The 25,543-nt window shown below is 33.6% G+C and overlaps 1 protein-coding gene across 2 annotated transcripts; it reads left to right on the top strand.

Moving 5' to 3' along the window:
* The first annotated feature begins 789 nt into the window (after positions 1-789).
* LOC131151589 (phospholipase D alpha 1-like) lies at positions 790-5,655 on the top strand. Of its 2 annotated transcripts, none has more exons than XM_058102836.1 (3): positions 790-888; positions 3,035-4,898; positions 5,092-5,655. In XM_058102836.1, exons 1-3 carry the CDS (start codon positions 790-792, stop codon positions 5,529-5,531), a joined length of 2,403 nt encoding a protein of 800 aa, XP_057958819.1. In that variant the 3' UTR covers positions 5,532-5,655. The 2 variants fall into 2 exon arrangements, with proteins under 2 accessions (XP_057958819.1, XP_057958820.1); XM_058102837.1 differs by lacking the exon at positions 790-888 and adding an exon at positions 2,915-2,936.
* The last annotated feature ends 19,888 nt before the right edge of the window (positions 5,656-25,543 follow it).

Below are 25,543 nucleotides of genomic sequence, written 5' to 3'. Positions count from 1 at the left end.
TAAATATGTGGCTAGGTATATAACTATAGCTAGTGTCAACTACACCTATCATTTAAAGTTAAAACAATACAATCTTCAAGGAAAAAATAAGAGACTGACGATTAATGTGTAAGCTATAGATTTTGTTTTAAATTAAGTTAAATAGGTAAATGAGTTGATGGTATTTAAATGCACAAGATCACAAATGGGTTAAATTGTTTTACATAAATCAGTCACTAATGACCCAATTAATTTTAACTCAGCCTACATTTGACCTTGATCTTTATATGTCAACTATAAGGCAAGCCTAAGATAAGTGGAGTTCCTTTTCTTTTCTTTTCTTTTTTGTCTCTGGGCTTTTGGAATTGTAAAAAGTTGGCGGATGAAAGACAAGGAAGATATTCTTAGTTTCTGGGCAAAGGGGCTGCTGGGAATTTCAAATCCCGTGGAACTTCCACTCTGTACGTGAACCCCTCGTTCAATTTATTTCAGATTTCTTTCAATTTCTCGAAGCAAAGTTTTCCAACACTAATGAATGAACGTCGATAATGAAGCTAGCTAGGTGGCTTCGCTGAATCCCCTCAAGATATCCCTTCCTTCAACCAAATATTTGCTTCTGATTCTCTCTCTCTCTCTCTCTCTCTCTCTCTCTCTTATATATATACACAGAGGGAGAGAGAGAGAGAGAGAGAGAGAGAAAGAAGCTTGGATAATTAACCCATCAGAAAAAAGAAAAGTGATCAGAAGACTAGTGGCGCGTTCGGTTCTAGCTAGGTTTTGTTAATAAGATTGCCCAGAGAGTGAGGAACGATGGAACCAATTATGCTGCATGGGACGCTTTATGCAACAATATATGGGATCGACAGGCTGCATACTGGCGGCTGCTGCGGTTTTAATACCCACGGCAAGGTATAATGCTATTCTAATTCTCACCATGGCTTCGCCTGGACTACATATATATATATATATATATATATATATATATATATATATGTATTACTTGCAACACATGTATGTATTGCCGTATAGTATTGGCTCCTCCTGCCTCCTCATTCTGAGACCAGAGGGTTCAATCCCTCCCAATCAAGGAATTCATTTTAGAGGATATTGAATAAATAACATATTACAAATCACATAAAATCTCTGATGTGAATTAGTAAAACAAAATGGTCAAAAGATTTTGATATGATGGTTTGAATAATTATTAAAATACCTTGGCTTTTATACCGAAATATAGAATGTTTCTTTAAGAAGTACTTAATTAAAATTATCCTTAGAATCGGGAGGATACATTTATTTATCATGTTCTCTACATTTGTGTCGTATTTGAAAATATAGATTTCGGATCTTCAATTTGAATTTGGATGAATTTAAATAAAATTTAATATAATTTATATTATATGTGAAGATCGTGATAATTAAACATCCTATAATTTCAGCAAAACAACAAAATAAATTCTTACATTTAACACCCTGTAATTTCCTAAATCAATGTGTTAACTAGTTGGCACGATTTGGTGGGTTCTACTTATTATATTGGTCATTCTAAAGAACCTTTTTTTTTTGGTTTGAAGGTACATGCTTGGGCTGGGGAAGTGTTATGCCCTTTCTGTGGCTCTGCTTTTGGCCCTAGACCAAAAATTTTAAAAAGATAATGGTTCATCTTGATACTAAATTATTAAATAAATTATATGAAAATTTTATTTTATGGTAATCTTATAACATAGTTAAATTTATTGATTACTTAAAATATAAAAGGGATAATGTCAAAGTTTTATAATCTTTACTTAATAAATTTTATTGTCGAACTTTGTGGTATTTTGAAATTTCATGCTGTTTTTTGAATAATGCAAGCTATGTTAATTCTAATAGGGTAAAAAATTATGCAACTCTTGTCAAGTTTTTGATAGATTATGTCTAATTACAAGTCTTAAACCTTACAATTGAGCTGTTTTTTGGTTTTATTTTATGACGTTCTCCTGTGCATATCGTGGTGTCTTCTAGTGTATCGATATATCTATATATAGAGAGATTCTTTTCTTTGTCTACCTAATGACCAAAAGTAGGAAGATCTATTATGGCATTATACTTGGATTAGTAAAGGTAATTAATAGTCACAACGAGTCTCGTAATGCTTGGAAAATAAAACTTATATTACATTTCACTCAAAAAAATGTCTATTTTTAAGAATAAGGGTAGTTATAATAGAAGAGTTTGATAATTTATAGTTAATATATTATTACCATAAAATAAATAACAACGCAAAAAAAAAAAAGTTGATGATCCATAACAAGGAACTGACTATTCCACCATGGGATCAAAATATTTATTTTCATATTCCATGTTAGAAGGAATAAAATGAATAGATAAGGAATAACTATTATCTTTATTTATAAATTTCTCGTTGTATTCTATCTTTTTCTTAAGAATAATTGTCCCATAAACAAAATGTAATATTAGAGTTAGAATTAAATTTGAATATTACATTTTAGATACAATGTGATATAAAATTGTATTAATATTTTGTCAAAATCCAATTCTGAGTTACAAAATTCATGCTTCCAAATACAAATTAGGCCTTTCTTGTTTGTTTGATTGTTTTTTTTTTCTCTTGGTGGGAGCGGACAGGATGTTAGTTGTGGACTTTGTATTTCCTTTTTACATATTTTTCATTGTGACTATTCAAATTATATAAATAAATACACACACACACACACACATTGCCACTAGCATTTTTATATATGTCTTTTACTTAAATCAAGGCTTCTAACTTACTCCAATAGACTAACAGATTAATTGGGACATTATTTATTCTTAGGATCATTTTATGGTTTTAACTTTTTCACCCTTTATATTTTTTACCTTGCTATTGAAATTTTGAAACTAATATTGGTGCATGAAAGAAAAAGAGAGGATTATTATACCAAGCCAAGAAGTTGATGTTATGCCAATGCGAGGTACTTCTTCTAGCATTTCCAAGTTAATCCTCTTATCTTTCATTTACTTTATTTTTTCAAAAGAAACTTTCATCTAACATTTTCAAAAATATTTGGAGATTGCTGGTCCTAGACTCTATGCAACAATCGATCTACAGAAAGCTAGAGTTGGGCGTACCAGAATGATAGAAAATGAACCCTCCAACCCCCAATGGAATGAGTCCTTTCGCATCTACTGTGCCCATTTGGTTTCTGATGTTGTATTCACCATCAAAGATGATAAACCTGTAGGAGCATTCCTCATCGGAAGAGCTTATGTACCTGTTGCAAAGATCATAAATGAGCACGAGGTAGACGATTGGGTTGATATTTTGGATGAAAAGTTTAATCCGATACATGGAGGCTCTAAGATCCATGTTAGGCTACAATTTATTAGTGTTAGCCAAGATAAGAATTGGTCTCGAGGAATTTCTAGTCCTGAATTTGAAGGTGTTCCTCACACATTTTTCATGCAAAGGCGAGGTTGCAATGTTTCTCTTTACCAAGATGCCCATATTCCAAGTGATTCTATACCTAAGGTCTTTCTTTCTGGAGACAAGTACCATGTGAATCATAGATGCTGGGAGGATATCTTTGATGCAATCAATGATGCAAAATACTTGATTTACATAGCAGGGTGGAGTGTGTATACTAAAATCACCTTGATTAGGGATGAACAAAGACCAAGGTCGAATGGAAATATTATGTTGGGTGGGTTGTTGAAGAAGAAGGCAAATGAAGGAGTAAAAGTTCTTGTTCTTATTTGGGATGATTTATCTTCAATTGAACTATTAAAGAAGGATGGTTTGATGGCAACCCATGACCAAGAAACGGCAGACTACTTTCGAAATTCAAAGGTGCACTGCGTTTTATGCCCTCGTAATCCCGATGACGGAAGAAGCGTAATTCAAGGGGTAGAGATTTCTACTATGTTCACACACCATCAAAAGATAGTAGTAGTTGATAGTGAAATTGCCAATGGGGGACTAGAAAAGAGGAGGATAGTGACTTTTATTGGAGGCATTGATCTTTGTGATGGGAGGTATGATACGCAAGAGCATTCCTTGTTCAGAACATTAAAAACAATTCATTATCATGATTTCCATCAACCCAACTTTGCCAACTCTTCGATTAGAAAAGGTGGTCCAAGGGAGCCTTGGCATGACATTCACTGTCGACTAGAGGGGCCTATTGCTTGGGATGTTTTGTACAATTTCGAGCAAAGATGGAAGAAGCAAGTAGGGGATGAGACACTTATTCCACTCAATGAACTATATAAATTCATTATTCGTCCTTCACCAGTTGTATTATTAGATAACCAAGAAACATGGAATGTTCAATTATTTCGATCCATCGATGGAGGGGCAGCTTTTGGCTTTCCCCATGAGCCCGAGCATGCGACTGAACTAGGACTATTTAGTGGCAAGGACAATGTCATCGATCGAAGTATTCAAGATGCTTATATCAATGCCATTCGAAGGGCAAAGAATTTCATTTACATTGAAAATCAATATTTCCTTGGTAGCTCCTTTAGTTGGAAATCAAATGATATCAAGGTGGAAGACATTGGTGCCTTACATCTTATACCAAAAGAACTCTCACTCAAGATTGTTAGTAAGATTAAGGCAAGGGAAAGATTTGTAGTTTACATTGTCATTCCAATGTGGCCGGAAGGTATTCCTGAGAGTGCTTCTGTTCAAGCTATACTTGATTGGCAGCGGAGGACAATGGAGATGATGTATTATGATATCACTCTCGCACTTCAAAACGAAGGACTCGATGAAAATCCTAGGGACTATTTGACATTTTTTTGTCTTGGGAATCGAGAAACAATTAGAGATGAAGAATATCGAGCACCAATGGCACCAGAACCTGGCACTAACTATAGTAGAGCTCAGCAAGCCCGACGCTTCATGATTTATGTTCATTCAAAGATGATGATAGGTAAGCATGAAATGGCTTTCCAATCTAGCATACTTGGAAATCCAAAATGTCTTAAAATTAATTAAAACTTCAAGAGCAAAAGTTCTTTCTAAAAAATGTTCCATCCGATCCAAACATTAATCTTTGGGTTCTTTCAAAAATATATATATCTTTCTTGTAACGTGTATTTTTATTTTTTATTTATTTTTTTCAGTTGACGATGAATACATAATCATTGGATCTGCAAATATCAACCAAAGGTCGATGGATGGTGCAAGAGATTCTGAGATAGCAATGGGAGGTTATCAACCACATCACTTACCAACTAGTCAGGATCAATCAATAATGGGTCAAATCTATGGTTTTCGAATGGCGTTGTGGTGGGAACACCTTAGAGTGTTGGACAACATCTTCATCCGTGCAGAGACTTTGGAATGTGTTCAGAAAGTAAACAAAATGGCAGAAGAGAATTGGAATCTCTATGCAAGCGAAACGTTTGATGATGACTTGCCTGGACACCTATTGCGTTACCCAATTGAAGTCGGCAAGGATGGAAGGATTATACCATTTTCAGGGATTGAGTTCTTCCCCGACACCAATGCTTGTGTCTTGGGCACCATATCTGAAGAGATTCCTTCCATTCTTACCACGTAATTATATTAATGGTTCAATTCAAAAATAATAACCGTTCACTTCATCATATTGTTTTCCCATCGTCGATTATTGCAAAAACACATGGTACTTTGTTTGTAAACACTGCTAAAAATAATTTGGAATGCTAGCTAGTCACGTCCTCATTAGAAACGTCGTATTATTGCATACATGGCATTTTCATATCTTGTTGAAAACAAACACCCGTTTCGTTGTGAAAAATATTTTTCTTTTTTATAGTTTTTCAAGAGTTGTATCAACAAAGGCAGAAAATAAAAAATTTGTTTAATTGTGTAAAATAGTTTTCATTTTTTTTTATTTTTAGATTTCAAAATAAGTACAAAAATAACTTACTTTTTAATTCTCTAAAAAAATTATAGAGTATGGTGTATTATGAATTTGGGATTTGGATTTGGATTTGGATTTGATTTATGTAGATTTGGAAAAAAAAAAACTCTATGAATAATCAATGTAAATCAAAGTCTAAGATCCAATTTCAAAGTCCCATGCTCAAAGTAAGAAGTCAAATATCTAGAAAGTAATAAAAAAAAATTCCAAATTTTCTATATAATTTTTAAAAAGTGGGAACAATGTGTCATTTTATAATAATTTAAAATTAAAATAAAAAATAAAAGCAGTGTGAAATTTTTTTTTTATTACTTATTTTATAATAATTTAAACATTAAAGATAAAAATAAAATTATTTTCACGAACAAGAAGTGTCAATTTTTTTTATTATTATTTATTTTATAAATATTTAAAAATAAAAGATAAAAATAAAAATATTTTCACAAACAAGTAGTGTCAAAAAAAATTATTATTTGTTATTAATTTTATACAAATATTGTAAAACTAAAAATTTAGCTAATTTTTTGTAACTCTTTGAAAAATTAAGATGGAAAATAAAATATATTTTCCCGCAATCCATTGGGCCTTAAGTTTTTTAAAATCTAGATTATCTATAATTGTTGAACTCTTTATATATTTGTTAATTTATTTATAAATTTGTTTGTTTATTTGCAAAGCTGGCATAGAATTTGAGGTAGGGCATACTGGAAGAAAATCTTATAAGGCTTATAAAAGAATGTAAATAACATTGTTTGTTGATGCAAAGGCCCAAATGTATGGTCTTGTTAAGGATCAATAGTATTATTACAATTATAAGCAACTTTGTTATTGTTATTGTTATTATTGTTGACACTCCAATCTGAATCGGAATTTTTTTTATTCGGGTCTCTTTATTTGTTTACTCATCGTATGAAAAATTATGTATATCCATGGTGGCTCTCGGTAACAGACCTGGTAATCTTATCCTAAAATGGGGTCAATTTTTATATTTTCATTCATTATCTCATTTCAAGGAATTTGAGGGTCCTTAGGACAACATTTTATTAATTCTATTTTAGTATTATTTTAACCCGGATCCCTATTAATAGCCGTTTTTTTCTTCCCTCGTGAATTTTAACTAGGTCCTTTTACATTTTTTTTTTCTTATTTGGTTCTTTCTTTTAATTAAGTCCCTTTTTTCTATTCATTTAGTTTAGTTTCTTTTTTACCATCTCTTTGCATATTATCCAACTAGTCCCCGTGGCAATTACTGAAATCAAGTCCTTGTATTTGGAAAAATTCTCTTGTTTTTTTGTACAAGTATACTGGAATACATGGGAAATGCATCATACAGGAAAATACAAATATAGGGAAATACAACCTAAGGAAACACTAAAATAATAGAAAATACAAGGGGGGTCGAATAAGCATCTTGCACACAAGAACATCCCAAGCATCCCTAGAAGACACCTGCATCCAAAAACAGAAGGTAGATCTAGCAGTAAAGAAAATAAAATCATGCAATTAATTAGAAAGATTTCAAAAATTGGACTGTATCCCTCGTATCTTCGGCCGAGGACTCACTGAGAAGGCGAGAATTAGCCAAATCACACAAAGAGTGGGATTTCTTGCTATAGGATGGAGGGCCCGCACATAAGAGATCAATATAAGGAAAGGGTTGGAATGGAAGTTTGGTTTATTGCCTAAACTGGCTGAGGACCCTGACCCTATAAATAGGGGGCCTCGTTGAGAAAGAAAAACATACCAATACACAGGAAAAGAGAAAGATCAAAGAAAAAGAGAGTTGAAAGGTAGTGTGTGAAAAAAATTCATAGTGTGAGAGTTGTAGTCAGAGTTGTAGAGAGATTCCCACACAAATAGTATAGGAATTTTGGGAGGAGTTCAGATAGAGGAGCACAATTCAAAAGTAGGTTCCTACACACCGACAGAGAGAAACCTCTTTGAAAGCAATTCAAACACACAAGCAGATGGGTAGTAGCATTCAAAAGTCACACAACAACATTCATCCAGAAGGACTAGGGAACCGCAACTAAGATTGAAGAGAAGAGGACTCAAAGTTGGTGGAGTTGAAGATTAAAAGTAAGTTTTTAATTCTAAATGGGTTCCTTGTGCTTAAATTCATAAGAAAATGGACTACATGCAGGATTTGATCCACCGAACCATCCTGTGACCCGACCCATTTTTTATAGCCCTTGTAACTCGAACCACTAGGCCGGGTTAACCCGTTTGGCACAAGGACTTGTGACATGTTTTTTTGACATTTCTATTGGGAACAAAAATTTGGACTGCAGCTGCTACCTCTGCTAGCCATGGTGTTCTAATATATTTGTTTTGGGAACTTGTATATTTATAAACATTATATTCATGTTGCATGTGTTAGAATGATAAGTTTCCTTTTTGTGATTTTTTTATAAATATTTTACATGTTTAAACAAACTCTTTAATATCTATCTTTTTTATATAAATTTTAAAAAGTTAAAAAATAACCTAAAATTTTTTATAATTCATTGAAAATAGAAAAATATTTTACAGCATATTCGTTGACCTAGGCTCCCCAAGACCTGGGTCCATTAGTCTATTGATCCAACTTGTTTTCAAAATAAAGGGCTCTCTGCCCATTTTTTAAAAAAACACCCCCATTAACCCAATTTGTTTCAAAATAAAAGGGCTCTGGGCCCTTCTTTTTTTTTTTTTTTTGTCCACTAACTTTTAAAATAACAGCCTTGGGCCCAATTTGTAAACCAAAACCATATGCCCTCTTCTTTTTTTAACAATCGACCACTTTAAAACAAGGAGCCTATGTATTTCAAAAAAAGTTAAAACAAAAAAAAAAACAAAAATTGCCATGTGTCACCATGGTGGTGGACAAGTGGCACCCTGTTAGAATTGGTGTATTCCCAAGAGGGGGAAGGGGGTGAATTGGAATTTTATACTTTTCTCCTAAGTTGAACTAGATGTTGGCAAAATATTACAACCTAGGGTCTTTCTACGTAGTTCCAAATGCGCCGATAAATATAATATACGAAAGTTTAAATTAAGCGCATCATCCACATAATAACATACACGTGCGGTAAATATAAAGTGCGGAAATATAAACAAACACACGATATGTTATCGAGGTTTGGCCAATTGTGCCTACGTCCCCACTTCTAGCTCGCAATCCACTAATAGCTCACTTAAGGGTGGAGCGGCATCGATTACAACCAGGTCAATTAGCATAGAGCTGACCTCAACCTTAACCAAGTCAATTAGCGAGGCTGACCTCAACCTACACACCTTGACAGAATGGTGCACCTAACTTTCCTAACCGGTCTATGTCAATCCGGGACTATTCCAGGGCTAGTCTCCCTCTTTAGGCCTATGCCTAGAAATACAACAGATGTATATTACAATCAAATGGTACAGTGATTATGCTTTCATGTAAAGAAGATGTGTACCCAGTTACGTTCAATCACATACACCACCAATGATATAATATGTAAGCTCAATGTGGTCCAATATTTCAACTCTCAAATATATTTTCTATCAGTGTAATGCTTACGTGAGAGTATTAACATACAATCTTTGTATCTCAAAATATTCACCCAATAAGTTCACACAAAGATATCAAGTCTCAAATATTTCAATCAGCAGGATGTCTCAAGCATGTAAATATCAAATAATGTATATGCTTGGTTTGCAAAAAGATGTGTAATCTTTGTATTCAGTAAATAATATATGAGTGAATGAATATTGTAACAAAGATCACTATCACATAAACAAATATCTTCTCAAAGTTATATCAAAATAAATACCACAAGATATTTGAAAATGTTTTGAAGAGATTTTGCAATCCACAAAAAAATACGTACTTCTCAAGTTATTGCAATGGATATGCAATACTCAGAAGTTTAATACAAGTCTTCTTAGGTGAGACTTATTAACAAAGTCCCCTAAGAATACTTAGGTTTAGCTCTTAAGAAAATTATATCAAGCAACCACCAAACAAGGAGAGCAAACCTAAAGAACAACCACACTTAAATCATACTTACAAAAGTATTTGAGAAGTAAGATCTGGTAAGAATAAGTATTGGAGGCTCAAAGATGAGTATAATGGGTTTTGGGATTTTTGGAGAATTTCACCCTAATCCAATATGCTAATCTGTTTTCTAATTTGCACAAATGATCACATATATATAGACATGGGACAAGTTATAACTGTTAGGGACCTATTAGGAATTATTAGAAAAGTTTAATGACATTTCAAATATTTTAACCCTATTTAAAATATGTTTAACCATGGTAAAAATTAGGGCAACCCGAGAGGTCCGGTCGACTAGAACCGTTTTGGTCGGCTAGAGTTCATATGGTTTGGTCGACCAAGACACTTTTGAACTGAAGACTCGGTCGATCGAAAGTGGGCGATTTTCCACTTTACCGAGGTTCGGTCAACCAGACAGTTGGGATTTTTCTCGAGGACCCTCGGTTGACCAGGCAGTTGGTATTTATTTTTGGCTCGGTCAACCAAAAGGTCAATTTGTTGACCTCAAGGGGTTTCGGTCGACTGGGGGGTTTTGAACTATACTGGTTCGGTCGACTAGGGCCTTGGTCAACTGTTGACCCAGGCCTGTTTCGGTCGACCAAGGCAGAACAAACTACCTTGGTCGGTCGACCGAAAGTGCATAATGTGTGCATTTCGGTCGTATCTTGAAACACACAAACCCTATTCAAGTGTCTAACAATCATAGGTGCAATGGTGTGTGTCCTAGTATCATTTTTGTCCAAAATAAAGACACCGAAAGAATCCGGTGTCGGTCGACTGAAGGGTAAAACCTAAGGTCATTCTGAGATCACTTTTAATTTATGGTTTGTTTGATCTTACTTATTATCATACATGTGATGTGTGTGAGCTTATTACAAACCAAATATCCTAATTAACTATTACAGACCAATTACACAACTGAATATATTACAATTGAAAACAATAGTTGGTCTTTAGGCTTTACTTGCTTTGTGCCCATCTCGATCTTAACAATCTTAGTTCCTGCACAAAATCTCAAACACTCATTAAATATAACGAGTATTTGTCATAATCAAAATCAGGCGTGACCTATAAGGTCAACACACCCCCAGTTTGACCCGATTCATTTTTAATGAACCGGTTAACCCAGACCATTATAACTGAACCAGTTGACCCGGTTCAATGTTATTTATTTATTTTACATATTATTTTAATTAGTTATTTTAAAAATTAGAGAAAAATAGCTGAAAATCACAAAAAAAAAAATCAAAAAAATGGAAACATTTGGAAAAATATTTTTTCAGCCAAGAAAAATATTTTGACTTATTTTTACTCCGAATAAAAAAAAAGGGGGAAAATAAAATACCAAAAAATTGAGGAAAAATATCTAAAAAAAATCCAATGAGAATTTTAGAAAAATATAGAAAATTATGAGAAAAATTTTACATAGATTCTGAAAAATCTAGGAATATTTTTAAAAGATACTTCTGATGATTTTCTTGATTTTTTGGTGGGTGTGTCCCTATGATTTTAAAAAGGACAATGTCGGCTCTAAGGGGGGTTTTTCTAATAAGATACCCTCTTTTGGAAATCTTATTAGAAATTCTTAAATCACACCCAGATTTTTATCTCCCGTTAATTTTGTACATTTATTCATTTATTTTGTGTATTTTAAGAGGAGTTAATTAAAAAATTATCAAATTCAATTTGGGGATAATTCTTAATTAATTATTTGTCGTGCGTAGAACTGATGTGTAGGGGTGGTGAATACCTTCCCTCACATAACCGAACTTATGATCCTAATCTTGGTATACGTAGACCGAAACAACTGGTTCTTTGGCTTAAGTTTAATCTATAGACCAATTAAATGAGTAGTAATTAGGTGTTCTAACTACACTAAGGAAAATAAGTTAGTGACGACTCCAAATTCAAAATTTTCAAAAAAAAAAAAAATCATATTTTATCACCTTGCGGTCCCCAAGCCTCGCTCTTGGGACGTTGCGATAGCTGATCGACTTCGCTGGGGATATTAGAGAGTCGATTTGATTAATTAATTATGAATTATCCCAAATGTGAATTTAATAAATCTTTTCATTACTCCATCTTATTTTGTGAATATTGTTTGAATAATTTTGAATATTTGTTTGTATATATGTGTGAATAAACATATGTAAATACAAATGATATATGGTGTTTGTGGGAATAGACTAAGTATATAAACTCACACACATTTTCATGAGCCTTCTACCTTGGCTTCACCCTCTAAGGATAGAAAGGAGTACACCACCATTAGCCCTCATGAGACAAGGTCTTTGAGGGCGCGTGAACCACTCCGCTCAGTTTAAACTTTTTTCCAAGCCCATTTGATGAGAATAGGGGACATGTTGGGAGTCTTTCGTTACTAGGGAATATAGCTTAACCACACTTAATTGTCAATAGCTTTTCCACCCTTAAGATAGAGCCTCATTGAAAAACCTAAAGTAAGTCTTCCACCTTGGGTTGGAACAAGATCATCATCCTTCTTTATGAATGGGTTTAAATTCATGCTATGATTGTTTGTTTGCCTTAATGATTTATCTCACATTCATTTGCATGCATGTTAGGCCCATCACCACATTGTCAAAATTCTGAGACAGCCCGAGATTACTTCGTGGTGGATCTGATGGTTGTACACAAAGAGAAGGAGGTTATAGCCCAATCATATTCTGAATCCCAGCATAATCGTTACATGAACATTCTAAATTAGAGTCCCTATCGCGATGTCTTAAAATCGGAGTGGAGTGTCGTCCTGGGGAGGCGAGGGAATAAAATATGATGATTTTTGAAAATTTTGAATTTGGAGTCACCACTAACCTATTTTCCTTAGTGTGGTTAGTGTCGGCCCAAGTATAGAGTCTAGAGGGGGGTTGAATGAAGTCTTTCGCATATTTTTTCTTTTCTCTACAAAATAATAATCTTGGCAAGATTCAACTAATTATATCACAATATATCAAATGTAAATCATGCACAAGACACAAAATAAAGTGTATAGGGTAGAGAAGCTTAACACTGGTGTTTTAATGTGGTTTGGCACCAAGCCTACATCCACACCTTGAGACCAACTCAAGGATTCAACAATCCACTAACAAACTCCTTCACCGGTGGAGAGTGTCATACAACATGGGAACAAATCCCTCAACGCTCACCAAGAGCCGCAAGGTTCACCAAGAAGCCTTGCAATTCGGTCCACCAAGAACCTTCAATACACGAACCAATCCCTTTACAACAAGAAGATGAGATGCAAAATGATGCTCCTGTAATTAAGCTAATATCAAATACAACACAGTCTCACACTAATCTCTCAAGTAATGAGTTAAACAAGATTAGAGAGTAAGAGAAAAATTGAGCACTAGATATGAAGAACTAAAAGGCAAAGTACTTAGGTTTTGTATTGAAAATATGTTAGTCACTAAAATTATGTTTAAACAAGTCTTTGGACTTGTATTTATAGGCAAAGGGGCAAACTAGCCGTTATATGGCCGTTGGGGGGTTTTATTAAAAAACTATTTTGAAAACTAGTCGTTTTTTGCCCGTTAAGCATTTTGTCACCATTCCAAAATGTTGACGATTTTCTAAATTCTTTGACTATTTTTCTCTAAAAGTCTTCAACATGAAAGTTATATAATGTTTTCTTAGCATTCCATAGACACCAAGATCGCCCTTTTTGGAGTTTTCTATCAAAAGTTATGCTCCAAATACTAAAGGGTGTGTAGGAAATTTAAGAGGTGCATAACTGAGACTTTAAACCCAACTAGGACCAAGTTTGTAAAAGATTATAACACTAATCTGATTTAAAACTTGTCCTTATCAAGTTTCATTTGAACATAAGTTATCTTTTGTATGAAAACACATTTGAAAGCTTATTTTAATATCTTATATGTTAGTATGTCCTTTATAAAAATATACTTGACTTTCTTGAGTCTTTAGGACATAAAACTCATTTTGACACAACTGGGATTAAGTATTTAAAAGTTTGCAATACTAAGATGTTGAAAACTTTTCCCTTATGAAAACATATTTAAGTATAGTATAATTTTGTCACACTCTTTGTTTATCTTTGAAAATCATGAGTATTGAGTTTGTGAATTAGTGAAATCCTATATACTCTTGTGTCCTAGTATGCATTTTGCTCAACTCTTGCTCAGAAATCATACATGAAGCAAAACCACAAGAGTTACAATGATCCCTACCTCAAACACTCCCCATTACATATAATTCTACATTAAGCTTCATTTGGATGTGCTTGGGTTCTTCTAAGTAAGTGTCCTTTTAATCTTTCCTATTCAACGTCTACTCGGTCCAATCTTTTCCTTTGATCCAGTACTTCATGTATTTTTCAATTGCACCTGTACTAAACATAATCTATAAATATAGGATACACTTTGAACAACAAATAGGTTAATATCATCTCAATACATTAAATATGATTATGTAACCACTAAGGCTAACAATCTCCCCCTTTTTGATGATGTCTAACCTATTAGAATTTTACTTAATCTTTGCATTTGAGTTTGTACTTACACTAACTTGATATGCAAAGATAAGTTCACTTAGAACCACTAATTACTACAAGAAAACTGGTTTTTAGTGACAGAAGTATTAGTGACAAAATTTAATTTGTCACTAATACTTCCGTCACTAAAATCCAGTTTTCCTGCGCAAACCATCGCGGGAAATCACTTTTTGCGCTTAAACTATTCTGAGAAAATATCAGCTACAATTCATGGGGTATTAGTGACGATTTCAATGCGTCACTAAAAGTCTCTTATTAGTGATGGTTTATATAGTCTTGTACAGTAGAAATAGCTAGTATTAGTGATGGTTTATAAATCATCACTAATAATTTTATTTATTTAAAAAATATAAAAATATTTTATTTAACTATATTAGTGACGGTTTCAAAAATTCGTCGCTATTAGTCTATTAGTAGTGATGGTTTATGAAAACCGTCACTGATATTGTTTTTATTTAAAAAATATAAAAAATACTTTAGTTAAAAATATTAGTGACGGTTTGGCAAATTCGTCACTAATAATAGGGTATTAATGACGGTTCAAGAATTCGTCTCTAAAAGTGTTTATATTAAAAAAATATAAAAATAATTTAGTCAAGAATATTAATGACAGTTTGGCAAATTCGTCACTAATAATAGGATATTAGTGACATACAGTTCAAGGATTCGTCACTAAAAGTGTTTTTATTTTAAAAAAATATAAAAATAATTTAGTTAAGAATATTAGTGGCGATTTGGAAAATTCATCACTAATAATGGGATATTAGTGACGGTTCAAGGATTCGTCACTAAAAGTGTTTTTATTTAAAAAATATAAAAATAATTTAGTTAAGAATATTAGTGATGATTTGGCAAATTCATCACTAATAATAGGGTATTAGTGATAGTTCAAGGATTCGTCACTAAAAGTTTTTTTAGTAGTATTAGTGAGAGTTTAAAAACGTCACTGATACTATAACATAAGCAAAAAGACCTCTCCGCGCGCACGATTTCCCCAATTTGCTCCCTCCTTTCCCTCTCCGCGATGATCCCCTCCTTTCCCTCCTCCTTTTTTTCCTCCTCCCTTATTTCTTCTTCTAGCCTGTGCGCGTCCTCTCCAACCTTCCCCGCGGCCGCTGTTGCCACCGACGTCTTCTCGCCGTTTCCATTTCTTTCCACCGCTGTTGTAGCTTCCTACTCCCAAATCAAGTGCCAAGTACCAACCTCCCTGTCCCTAGGCTCTCTCCCTCTATCTCACTTTCCGTACTCTCCGTTTTCCTCACAAATCACCGATGCATGAGTTATCGATCCACTATTCTCAATGATTCGCTCTGCGCCTGAGGTGCGCTTTTGACTACTATGCTTCTCAAACAGTCACAACTTGTTTTTGCCTAGGAAAAAAAAAAAGAAGAAGCAAAGACTGGGTAATGGCAGATATGAAGCATTCACATAGCATAAGCCCTACAATTCACGTAGAAAATTGGGGAAAATTGTCAAACTAGAGGACGAAGAAGGTGCCAACTTTCAGAGCTTTGATTTTGGAAGGTAGAGAACAGATTCGTACCTTTCAATTTTTTAGTTCTCATATACTATTGTGCTCAAGAAATACCCTTTTTATTTGATTGGTTTTGGTGAGAGGTTGAGTGTGAGAGAAGGAGGGAGATAGAGTGAGAATAGGATCAAAGCAGCCCAAGTTCTTGTCCAGTAGAGGGTTCTAGATTCTCATTGTCATGTTTTAAGTCGATTTGAAATCCTCAATGTGATTAAGGTGAAAACACTTCCACAACTTCTAAAAATGGAATTTTTTTTTTTAAAGGGTGTTTTTGGATACAACTCTGAAAACTGTTTTCTGGAAACACCTTATGCAAACACCGACTCTGTATTTTTTGTACCTGGTGCTTTTGGTACAAAAAAAAAGAACTATATCCAAAAATGTTATCGATGCACACTAAAGTTTTTTATTCCTACTAATTGGCTTTGCCCACTTTTATGAAATTCAACCAATTTGCTTGTTTGACTGGAAAATTTGGCCCCCTTGTTCTGCATATGCTTTTACCTAAGTTTGTTTTTGTCCATATACACTTTTCATGGTTGTTATTGCACTTTTGAAGGTTCATGCTAAATCTTTTATTGGATTTTTTTTACTGTTCTTGAGCAGTTTTGTTATGTTCATGACAAATCCACAAGATGGGCAACGAGTCCCTATGCAAGTGAAGGGGATTGGACTCTTGAATTTTCCTTTTTTGTAGTGACGATTGGCCTCACGAATATTGGACATGGTTAGGATTTTTTATCCTCCTTTTGTTTAACTTGACTACATACGACTTATCTATGTTGAATTTAGTTATGGAAGTCTGCTTTTATGTATGTGTGTGTGTGTGTGTGTCTGGTATATCATAGTTTCAAATATGCACAGGCGAATTGACTATTTAGAGTGACATTGATTTTTATTAACTGAATCGTAGAGCAACTGAAAGATGTCATTGGGTTGGTAATTAAATACATTCACCTCTTATAGCAGCAATCTAATGTTTGCAAATGGATATTCGATGAGGTACGATGTATGCATATATGTGTGTTGGGGCTTGTGCAGTGCTCTGAACAAGCACGCTAATCATGTGGTGATATACATTTTTTGGTGTTATACACTTGCCAAATGTCACTCACCGAGGACTTATGTTCAAGTATTAAGTTTTTTGGAATGAGCAATGACAACTGTTTTACACTCTCTAGTTTAGTTTGTTGAAATAAAAAAAAATGTTAGGGGAATGTCTTAACCGAAACTTACCTAATCAACTCCCTCTCCCTAACATATCCTAAACCCCTAACATTCCAACTAATAATCCTCATATCTGACTCATTTGTGCCCACTACCTTTACCTTTACTTCTGTGCCTCCCCCCTTCACCTCCTCTAAGAGTGTGGATCTGTCCACCTCCCTCACTCCCCGTCTGGTGTACTAATGGACTACTAGCAATGACTCCTCTATGATACCTTGTGGAAGAAAGGCTTAAAAGGATTTGATGTTACTACCCATATCAACAAGGTGCACCTTTCTTTTTGAGAGCCTTCCCATAGAACTCCACAGTTAAGTGTGCTTAGCTTGGAGTAATCTTGGGATGGGTGACCTAGTGTGCTTAGCTTGGAGTAATCTTGGGATGGGTGACCTTCTGAGAAGTTTTCTCAGGAAGTGTGTGAGTGAGGACAAAACACACTGAAAAGGACATGTGTTGGTCTGTGGGGTCATTCATTAGTCTGATAATGTCCTCCCCCCCTATTGTCTGGTCCAGGTGTATGAGGAGAGATGCAGTATTCTCTAGCAGATCCAGGTTGGGGAGTTACATCCTCCCTTTGGAATAAGTTATTATCAATAAATTTAAACAAGTCTGAAGTGGGAAGAACACATTGTTAGGAAATAAATATTCTTTAATCCTCCAGTAGAAGCTTCTCAGATTATCAACCCCACCCTCTCTTTAATAAAAAGAAAAAAAAAAGGAAAAAAAAAAAAAACCAGGGAAGGGGTACCTAGGATTTCAATGGGGTTATACCCATGAATCGGAATAATGGACAAGGATCTCTTCTCAGTCAAGTCTCTTACCTGGAAGTAACTGGTCTTCAAAAGGGGAACACCAAACTTTGCTTCTTCAAAGAGCTTCTTAGGATTACCTTCCCCCCCCCCCTCCCCTCCCTGCTGTCTGAACCAAGAGCATTTTCCCAACTCTACTTGACTGAATCATTTTCAATTTCAAATAGAGGTTTATTATTCTCTTCTTCAAACCCATTTTCTGCCAATAACTGATCTAATAATAATTATTTTTCAGATTCTCATATACTCCCCATTTTATCTTTTGATTAAAAAAAAAAAAAAAAGCTTTCACTTGTCTCGGTGTCTTTGCTATTTTATATCTCCTCTAGTATAAATTATAGTTTTATTATTTTTTTTTTCCTTTTAAATTAACGTGGGCTGCATGACGTGTGTGCTCCATGAATAGTTGTTTATAAATATATGAATCTTATATGTTGCTCAACTTTTGTGATTAGCAACATGTGTCAAACTAATTTGATGTCATATGGACATTTTTGCACAGTGCATAAGATGTATTCTATTTTTACGTAAACATTAGCATTTTGCCTTGTTTATTTAATCGTTCAAGACTTCAAGTTATTTGGATGTCAATGCTTCAACCTTCATTTTTGTAATCTTGCATACATAGAGAACCAATGGTTGTTTTTCTTATTAATTTTCATTGACTGATATGTTTTTATTTGTTAATGAAGCTTTCAGCAATTTTCGAGATGATGTTCCATTATCAAGACAAGATCCCCCTTATAAAATATGTGTGTAATATTGCACGAAATATGCAAGTAATTAAGTCAACAAAAATCTTTAAGTTTTTCTTGCTAGCAATCAGTTTTTTCATCAATTTATTCATTCATCTCTCAGTGCAATTCCTATTTTTCTTCTTCCTAAGAAAATTTGTATTTTATATTAGTATAACATTGTACAAGAAGTGTACTATAAGCAGTAGAAATTAGTGGGGTTAAAGAGAAGGCATCTATGATCAACCGATTACCAGAAGGAAAATCATATCCAGAAGTAAGAAATCCAACATTGATGAAGATTGAAGATGTTATATTCTTAAAGTGTTCATGTATAAATAACAAAGAAGGCTTTTTTAGTCCTTTTCTAGTAACATTTTATTTGAAAGAGAAGAAGCAGATTCATTAGAAAAAACTAACTTATCCACAAAAGATGAATGTTTCTCACACATATTTGGTACTATATGAATCCATAAATTGTGTGCATTAAATTCGGAGACCTTGTGAAAGCTGGAAGAAATTTGTTCATTTCGAAGTCTTGCCTAATTGAACTTTGCACAATTAACTTTTGTTGAATTTTTTTTTCTATTTTTATCATATGTATTTAAAAGTTTCTTAAGCTTATGGGGACATATTTTTGAAAATTATGCTCTTTTATTTTTTTAAGATTTCAAACTATGGTTGTTCATGAGTCTTTCTTCTGTACCAGATAGGTACTCTGGCATTGTTGTGATATTTGTCCTCCTTTATGTGTGGTCATTATAAGAAATAATTAGAGAATGAACTCATGCACTTATCTTTTTATATTTAATAATAATAATAATAATAATAATAATAATAATAATAATAATAATAATAATATGAAATGCCAATTAAAGTGCCTATTGAAATTAAGCAAAACGCAGGTAGGGTATTAGTTGAATAGACTTAAGTAGTGAATAGTGACCAAGTTTAATTGTTATTTTATACGGAACTGAAGCTATTTACCACTCTTCATTCATTTGATATCCAATGGAATCTCAATTTTTTTTTAAAAAAAAAAGAAAAAGAAAAAAAAATAGAGGGAACATGCATTGAGGCAACCCACTTGACAACTGACATCTTATATTGAAAAGGCAATCCAAATCAGAGGGGCCAATGGATGATATCTATGGTTATAAATGAAAGGTGTGTGTATGTTGTTGAGAATTGAGATGCAGTTTCGTTATTGCAGGCCAATGGATGATATACATATGGTTATAAATGAAAGGTGTATGTATGTTGTTGAGAATTGAGATTTAGTTTCTTTATTACAAATGCAAGGTGGTGAACTAATTTTTTGGTTTGGTTTGGTCGATTTTATAGTTTAGATAAAAATTATTTTATTTTTCTTCTCCACATTTAAATGCTAGAAAGTAATTATCGGATGGTGTATTTAGGAATCATCAACGGGTAAGGAAATTCCTTTAACTTAGGTAAAATTTTATTACTATTTGTGTCCTCAAAACATTCTTCATTTGGTTTGTTTATGGAAGGCATAGAACTCTTTTAAGGAAGTATTCAAGTTAAACATTATGCTATGAAAAATAGTTATTTCTTGGAATAAGGTACAATATAGTTTAAATTTTGGGAATCAAGATAATAATTATTTTCTTGGAATAAGGTACAATATAGTTTAAATTTTGGAAATCAAGATAATAACTATTCTTTATGTATTTTGAATTATTTCGTTCGACGTGTATTAAGAAAAGAATATACATCTCCGTGATGAAATTTGAGAATAATTATTTCTTGTCTATTCCTTATTATGTGCTCAAAGTATGTGAATGGAGATAGCATTACTATTCTAGCGCCTGCACTTTCTTTTTAATGGCTTTTCATTCAAATCTTTGAACTTCACTTACCTAAACTTGAATTGCTTTAAGTATTAGCCTAGTGTTGATTCAAGAATTTAGGCTAGTTAGATTAAACCATAATGATCTCTGTTTAGGGTAGTAAAGTATTTTTTTTAATGGAGATTATGTTGACTTTTTGAGTACGATCCCTATTTTGATGCTGACAAAGCACCAATATCTTATGTGTACTTTCAGTGTGTGAACAAGTTTTCATTTTAGCACGAACGTAAGATACCAAAAAATGGATGCCAGCTAGAACATAAAGTTCACTCTCGTCACATTTTCCATAAAGATTTAAGAGCAAAGAAGATAAAGAAGACATTTGTTTTTACTTGTATATTTATTTATTTTTATATCTGATATGTAATAATGCATACATCTTGCATGATATGTTTTAAATGCTCAAATGACCGTAGAATGACCATAGGGAACCAAATGACCATAGGGTACCCTTCGGTCGATTGATGTCAGATTTTTAGGATTATTTCTCAAAGGCCTTAGACTAACCTTAGGACCCTGAATATTGCATAAAAAAAGTCCCCCATAGTCTTTGAAATAAACATCATATAATTAGAGATAATTTAATAAAGGGAAAAAGACCAAAATGCCCAAGGATGGCATGTTCGGTTGATCGAACTCAGTTCCATTGAGTTCCTCAGTTGACCGAACCTCCATAGGTCAACAAGTTAACCGCTCGGTCGACCGACCAGAAATATATGGGCAATGCTCTGGTCGATCGAACCCCCACTTGGGAATTGCCAACCGCCCGGTCGACCGAACCTCGTAGTTCAAACTGACCCGATTGACCGAACCTATAGTTCAAAATTTCCCTGGTCGACCAAACTTGGCTCCACGGTCGATCGAAGCTCTCGGGTTGGAATTTTTTAAAAGCATTAAAACGTCATTAAAATTTAATTAATTTTTTACAAAATACCGAGCGTATCCCCAACGGTCAAAATTTTTAGAAAATCTATAAATACCCCCTCCATAACTAAGATTAGCAACTTTAATTAACCCAAATCTTCTCTCTAATCCATTGTTAATCAAAGTTCCCCCAAAATGAATTTTATTGTTTAAATCATTCTTTTGGGGGAAAATATTTTAAACAAATGTCTCCAACTCTCTTTCACTTGTTTTATCTCAAAATCATTTTTAAAGTGAGCATTTTATTTTGGGCATTTTATTTGTATTTACATGCATACACTCTCGCTTGTTATTTAACTTTTGAAAATCAATTTTTGAGAGTACTGCTTGCATTTCTCTCAGTTACTTATTTGATAAATATTTTGGGAGAAATTATTTACAGCACAAATATTTTATTGAGTTTAAATTCCTAGATTCTCCAAATGTTCTTTATTTGCAAAAACATTTATACGAAAACATAATACCCATATTTTCATACATATATTTGTGCATTGATTATTTAGAAACACACCCTTTACTCTACTGAGCTCAAATCATATAATAAGATAGGGCATACATTTTAGAGCTTTATTGTGTACATTTCTGCTTGTATTTTTTCAGAATCATTTTCATGTATAAAAATGTTTTCCATGTACTAGTTGGATTCAACCCGTTAATTGAACCAGAGAGTCTCAGCCCCATAAGTGAGACCGGTTCGGTTCAGCCAGAAATTGAACTGGGGAGTCTCAGCCCCATAAGTGAGACTGGTTCGGTTCAGCCCAAAAATTGAACTGGGGTTTTCTTTACTCTATAAGGAGAGGATGTAAACGGCTTCTGCTCCACCCGTTTAAGTGAACAAGTATAATGTAATCCTTGGGGGGGTATGCCCAAGGCAGGGACGTAGGCTGGTTTGGCCGAACCTCGATAACAAATATCATGTGTCTCTCTCTACCTATCTCATTTAAATTACTTCATTTTAATTTCCGCATGTGTATGCTTTCATTTTTCATTATAATTATTTGCATTCTCACCTCTATTTTAAATGAGATATGTTTCACGTGTATGTATGCGTTTATTGTTTTATTAAGTTACTTACACACATGAAAATGGGATATGATGTGTGGTGAATCGGCGTAACATTTAAATTATAACCCAATTCACCCCCCCTCTTGAGAATACACTAAAGCCAACAAATTAATTATGCATAAGCTATTTATCACCTATGAAATGCTTCATTTCTCAGACAACAAGAGAAAGGGGAAAATATTGCAATCTAACTTGGCATATGCCTTTATGTGAACAGCATTGCAAGTTACTATCCATAATGTACCGAATGACTAAATCTTTTTTATTGATGGTATTATGTTATATGAATTGTAGATTGAACTACTGGAATACATGCTTGTGTTGAACACCAATTGCATGGCTAATGCAGTATATTGTGAATTGCATGCTGGTAGTGGATTTAGGTTGTAGCGTACTTAAAATGATTTATTTTCTGAAAACAACCAGGTTTCAGGTACAGGTTTTATAGGAAAATATCTAATTTATAGATGATATGTTACTGAAATTTCCTTAAAATTTTTCCAAAATAAAATCATGTACAAAGATAATTATGATAAATGAATGTCAAAATATTTTTGAAAGGATGAATGAAAGTTAAACGAATATTAAATTTCATGCTTTGTGTGAACAATATTAAAAATTACTATCTATAATGCACCCGAATGACTAAATATTTTTGATAGATGGTATTATGTTATATGAATTGTAAATTGAACTAGTGGAATACATGCTTTTGTTGAACGCCAACTACATGACCGATACATTATATTGTGAATTGCATGCTGGTAGTGGATTTAGGTTGTTGCATGATTGAAATGATTTATTTACTGAAAATAATCAGGTTTCAGGTACAGGTTTTATGAGAAAATGTCCAATTTACAGACGACATGCTGCAAAAATTTTGTTAAAATTTTTCCAAAATAAAACCATGTACAAAGATAATTATGATAAAATGAATGTTAAAATATTTTTGAAAGGATGAGTGAAAGTTAAACAAACTTCATCCTTTATGTGAATAGTTGTTGACCTTATAGGTCATATCTCGTTTTGATTATGACAAATACTTTGGTATTTAATGTTTGCTGAGTTTTTGTGCAAGATAAGTCTTACATGTATTGGCGAAATCATATGGCGTCGTATGGAGACTTGAAGGGAAATGAAGACCCAAAATGTTTAACACTCGTATTTTATATTCATTTTTATTCGGGTCTATAATATTTATTAAGCCAAAGTCTATAATAACTAATGCATATCATGCATGTAAGAACTAAAGCTCAAAACGACCTTAGAAAAACCTTAGGTCATTGCACTAGCACTTAGGAAGATCCTCATTATCAACTATGCAATCAGGGGTAACTCATGATTTAAAATATGATTTAGGTCTTAAATATATAAAGGGTTCGGGAAATTGAACCTTGGCATTGAAAACGCCTCGGTCGACCGAAAGTGTGAATAGTGAAAATGTTGACTAAAGGTCAGGCGATCGAACCGAAAAGAACAGAGTGTTCTCAGTCGACCGAACCTATATTTAGGACATTTTCACCTGCCTTGGGTGCCCGAATGTCACACTTATTTTGACCTCGGGCGATCGAATATTGAAGTTCGACAGACTAAACATCGAGTAGGTTGGAAAATTGGCTAATGCTAGCAAATCGAACTTCTCACCGAGCACCCGAATGCATGAAGTTTACTTTTCTTCATGTGTCTATTCGGGTGACCGAACCCAAGGGTCAGGCGCCCAAAACTCTAGGGTTGGCCAAATTTTACCGTGAGTAATTAAGGGTAAATCATGGTTATTTTGATTAAACATGTTTAAATCAATTTTAAATATTACCCTTATGTCCCCAACGGTTATTTTTTTGGGTATGCTTATATATATGAGCTCATTTGCAAGATTAACAAAAGATTAGTGATTTGATTAGCTGAAAAATCCTTTGAATTTTTGAGAGCTCATTTTACTCATTCAAGCCCCAAATACTCTTTCGTTGTTCAATTTCTAGCAAAATCCTTTTGAGTGAAAGTATTCCAAACAATCCCATAGTGCTTACAAAAGCTATAACTCTCATTGTCTTTGATTGTTTGATTGATTTTGATTAAGAGTTTTAGTCAAAAGTTTTCCCCCAATTTAATTAATAGATCTATTGGTTAGGGAAACTTTTAGCTTGTGAGTCTTTGCACTATTATTGCAAGACTTATTAAGCTTGTCTTGTATTGTGTTCTTGCAAAAGTATTTTTGACAAGCTTGTGTTCAAATATCTCTTGTGCTAGAATTTTGAGAAAATCGTTTTAAGATATTTTGATTACACTCTTAGGAAATCTTTGAAACTCTACTTTGGATTGATATATATTGATAAAGTGTTTCAAAGTTATATTGATAATACACTCTTGTCATTGATTACTAACTAACATTTGATTGAGTGTTTATACACATTGTTGCATTGAGCTATAGTTCTTGCCTAGTTGATCTGCATTGGTTAATACTTGTACAAATTTTCTTATCGGAGAAGCATATATGTTGTACACAAAATTTATATTGTGAATTAGTCGTATTCCAGGCATGGCCTAAGGGGGCGTTAATCTAGCCCGGAAGGATAGGTTGTAAAGGCTGAGGTCAGCCCTGCTTTAATTTGACCTGGTTGTAACTGGTGCCGCTCCACCCGTTAAGTGAGTCGTAGTGTAATCCTCAGGCTTGCGAGCTGAGGCATGGACGTAGGCACGTTTGCCGAACCCCGATAACATATTCAGTGTTACCTTTACTTACTTTATGTTCTACTTCTTACATAATCCAATTTCTTTACTGAATATACTGCATATCTTGTTGACACATAATTGTATTTAATTAAGAAATACTGGAATTGTGTTGCATGTGTTGAAAATAGATTGATTTATCATCTCTACAACTTGGTACATATTTAGACTGGCCCTAGGTTGTGCATTACTGCTGTCGGTTTAGATAAAGCTAGGAAGAATTTATT

Source organism: Malania oleifera, chromosome 3 (assembly GCF_029873635.1).
Source record: "Malania oleifera isolate guangnan ecotype guangnan chromosome 3, ASM2987363v1, whole genome shotgun sequence".
Lineage (NCBI taxonomy): Eukaryota > Viridiplantae > Streptophyta > Magnoliopsida > Santalales > Ximeniaceae > Malania > Malania oleifera.
This window is presented reverse-complemented; position numbering and strand designations above follow the sequence as displayed.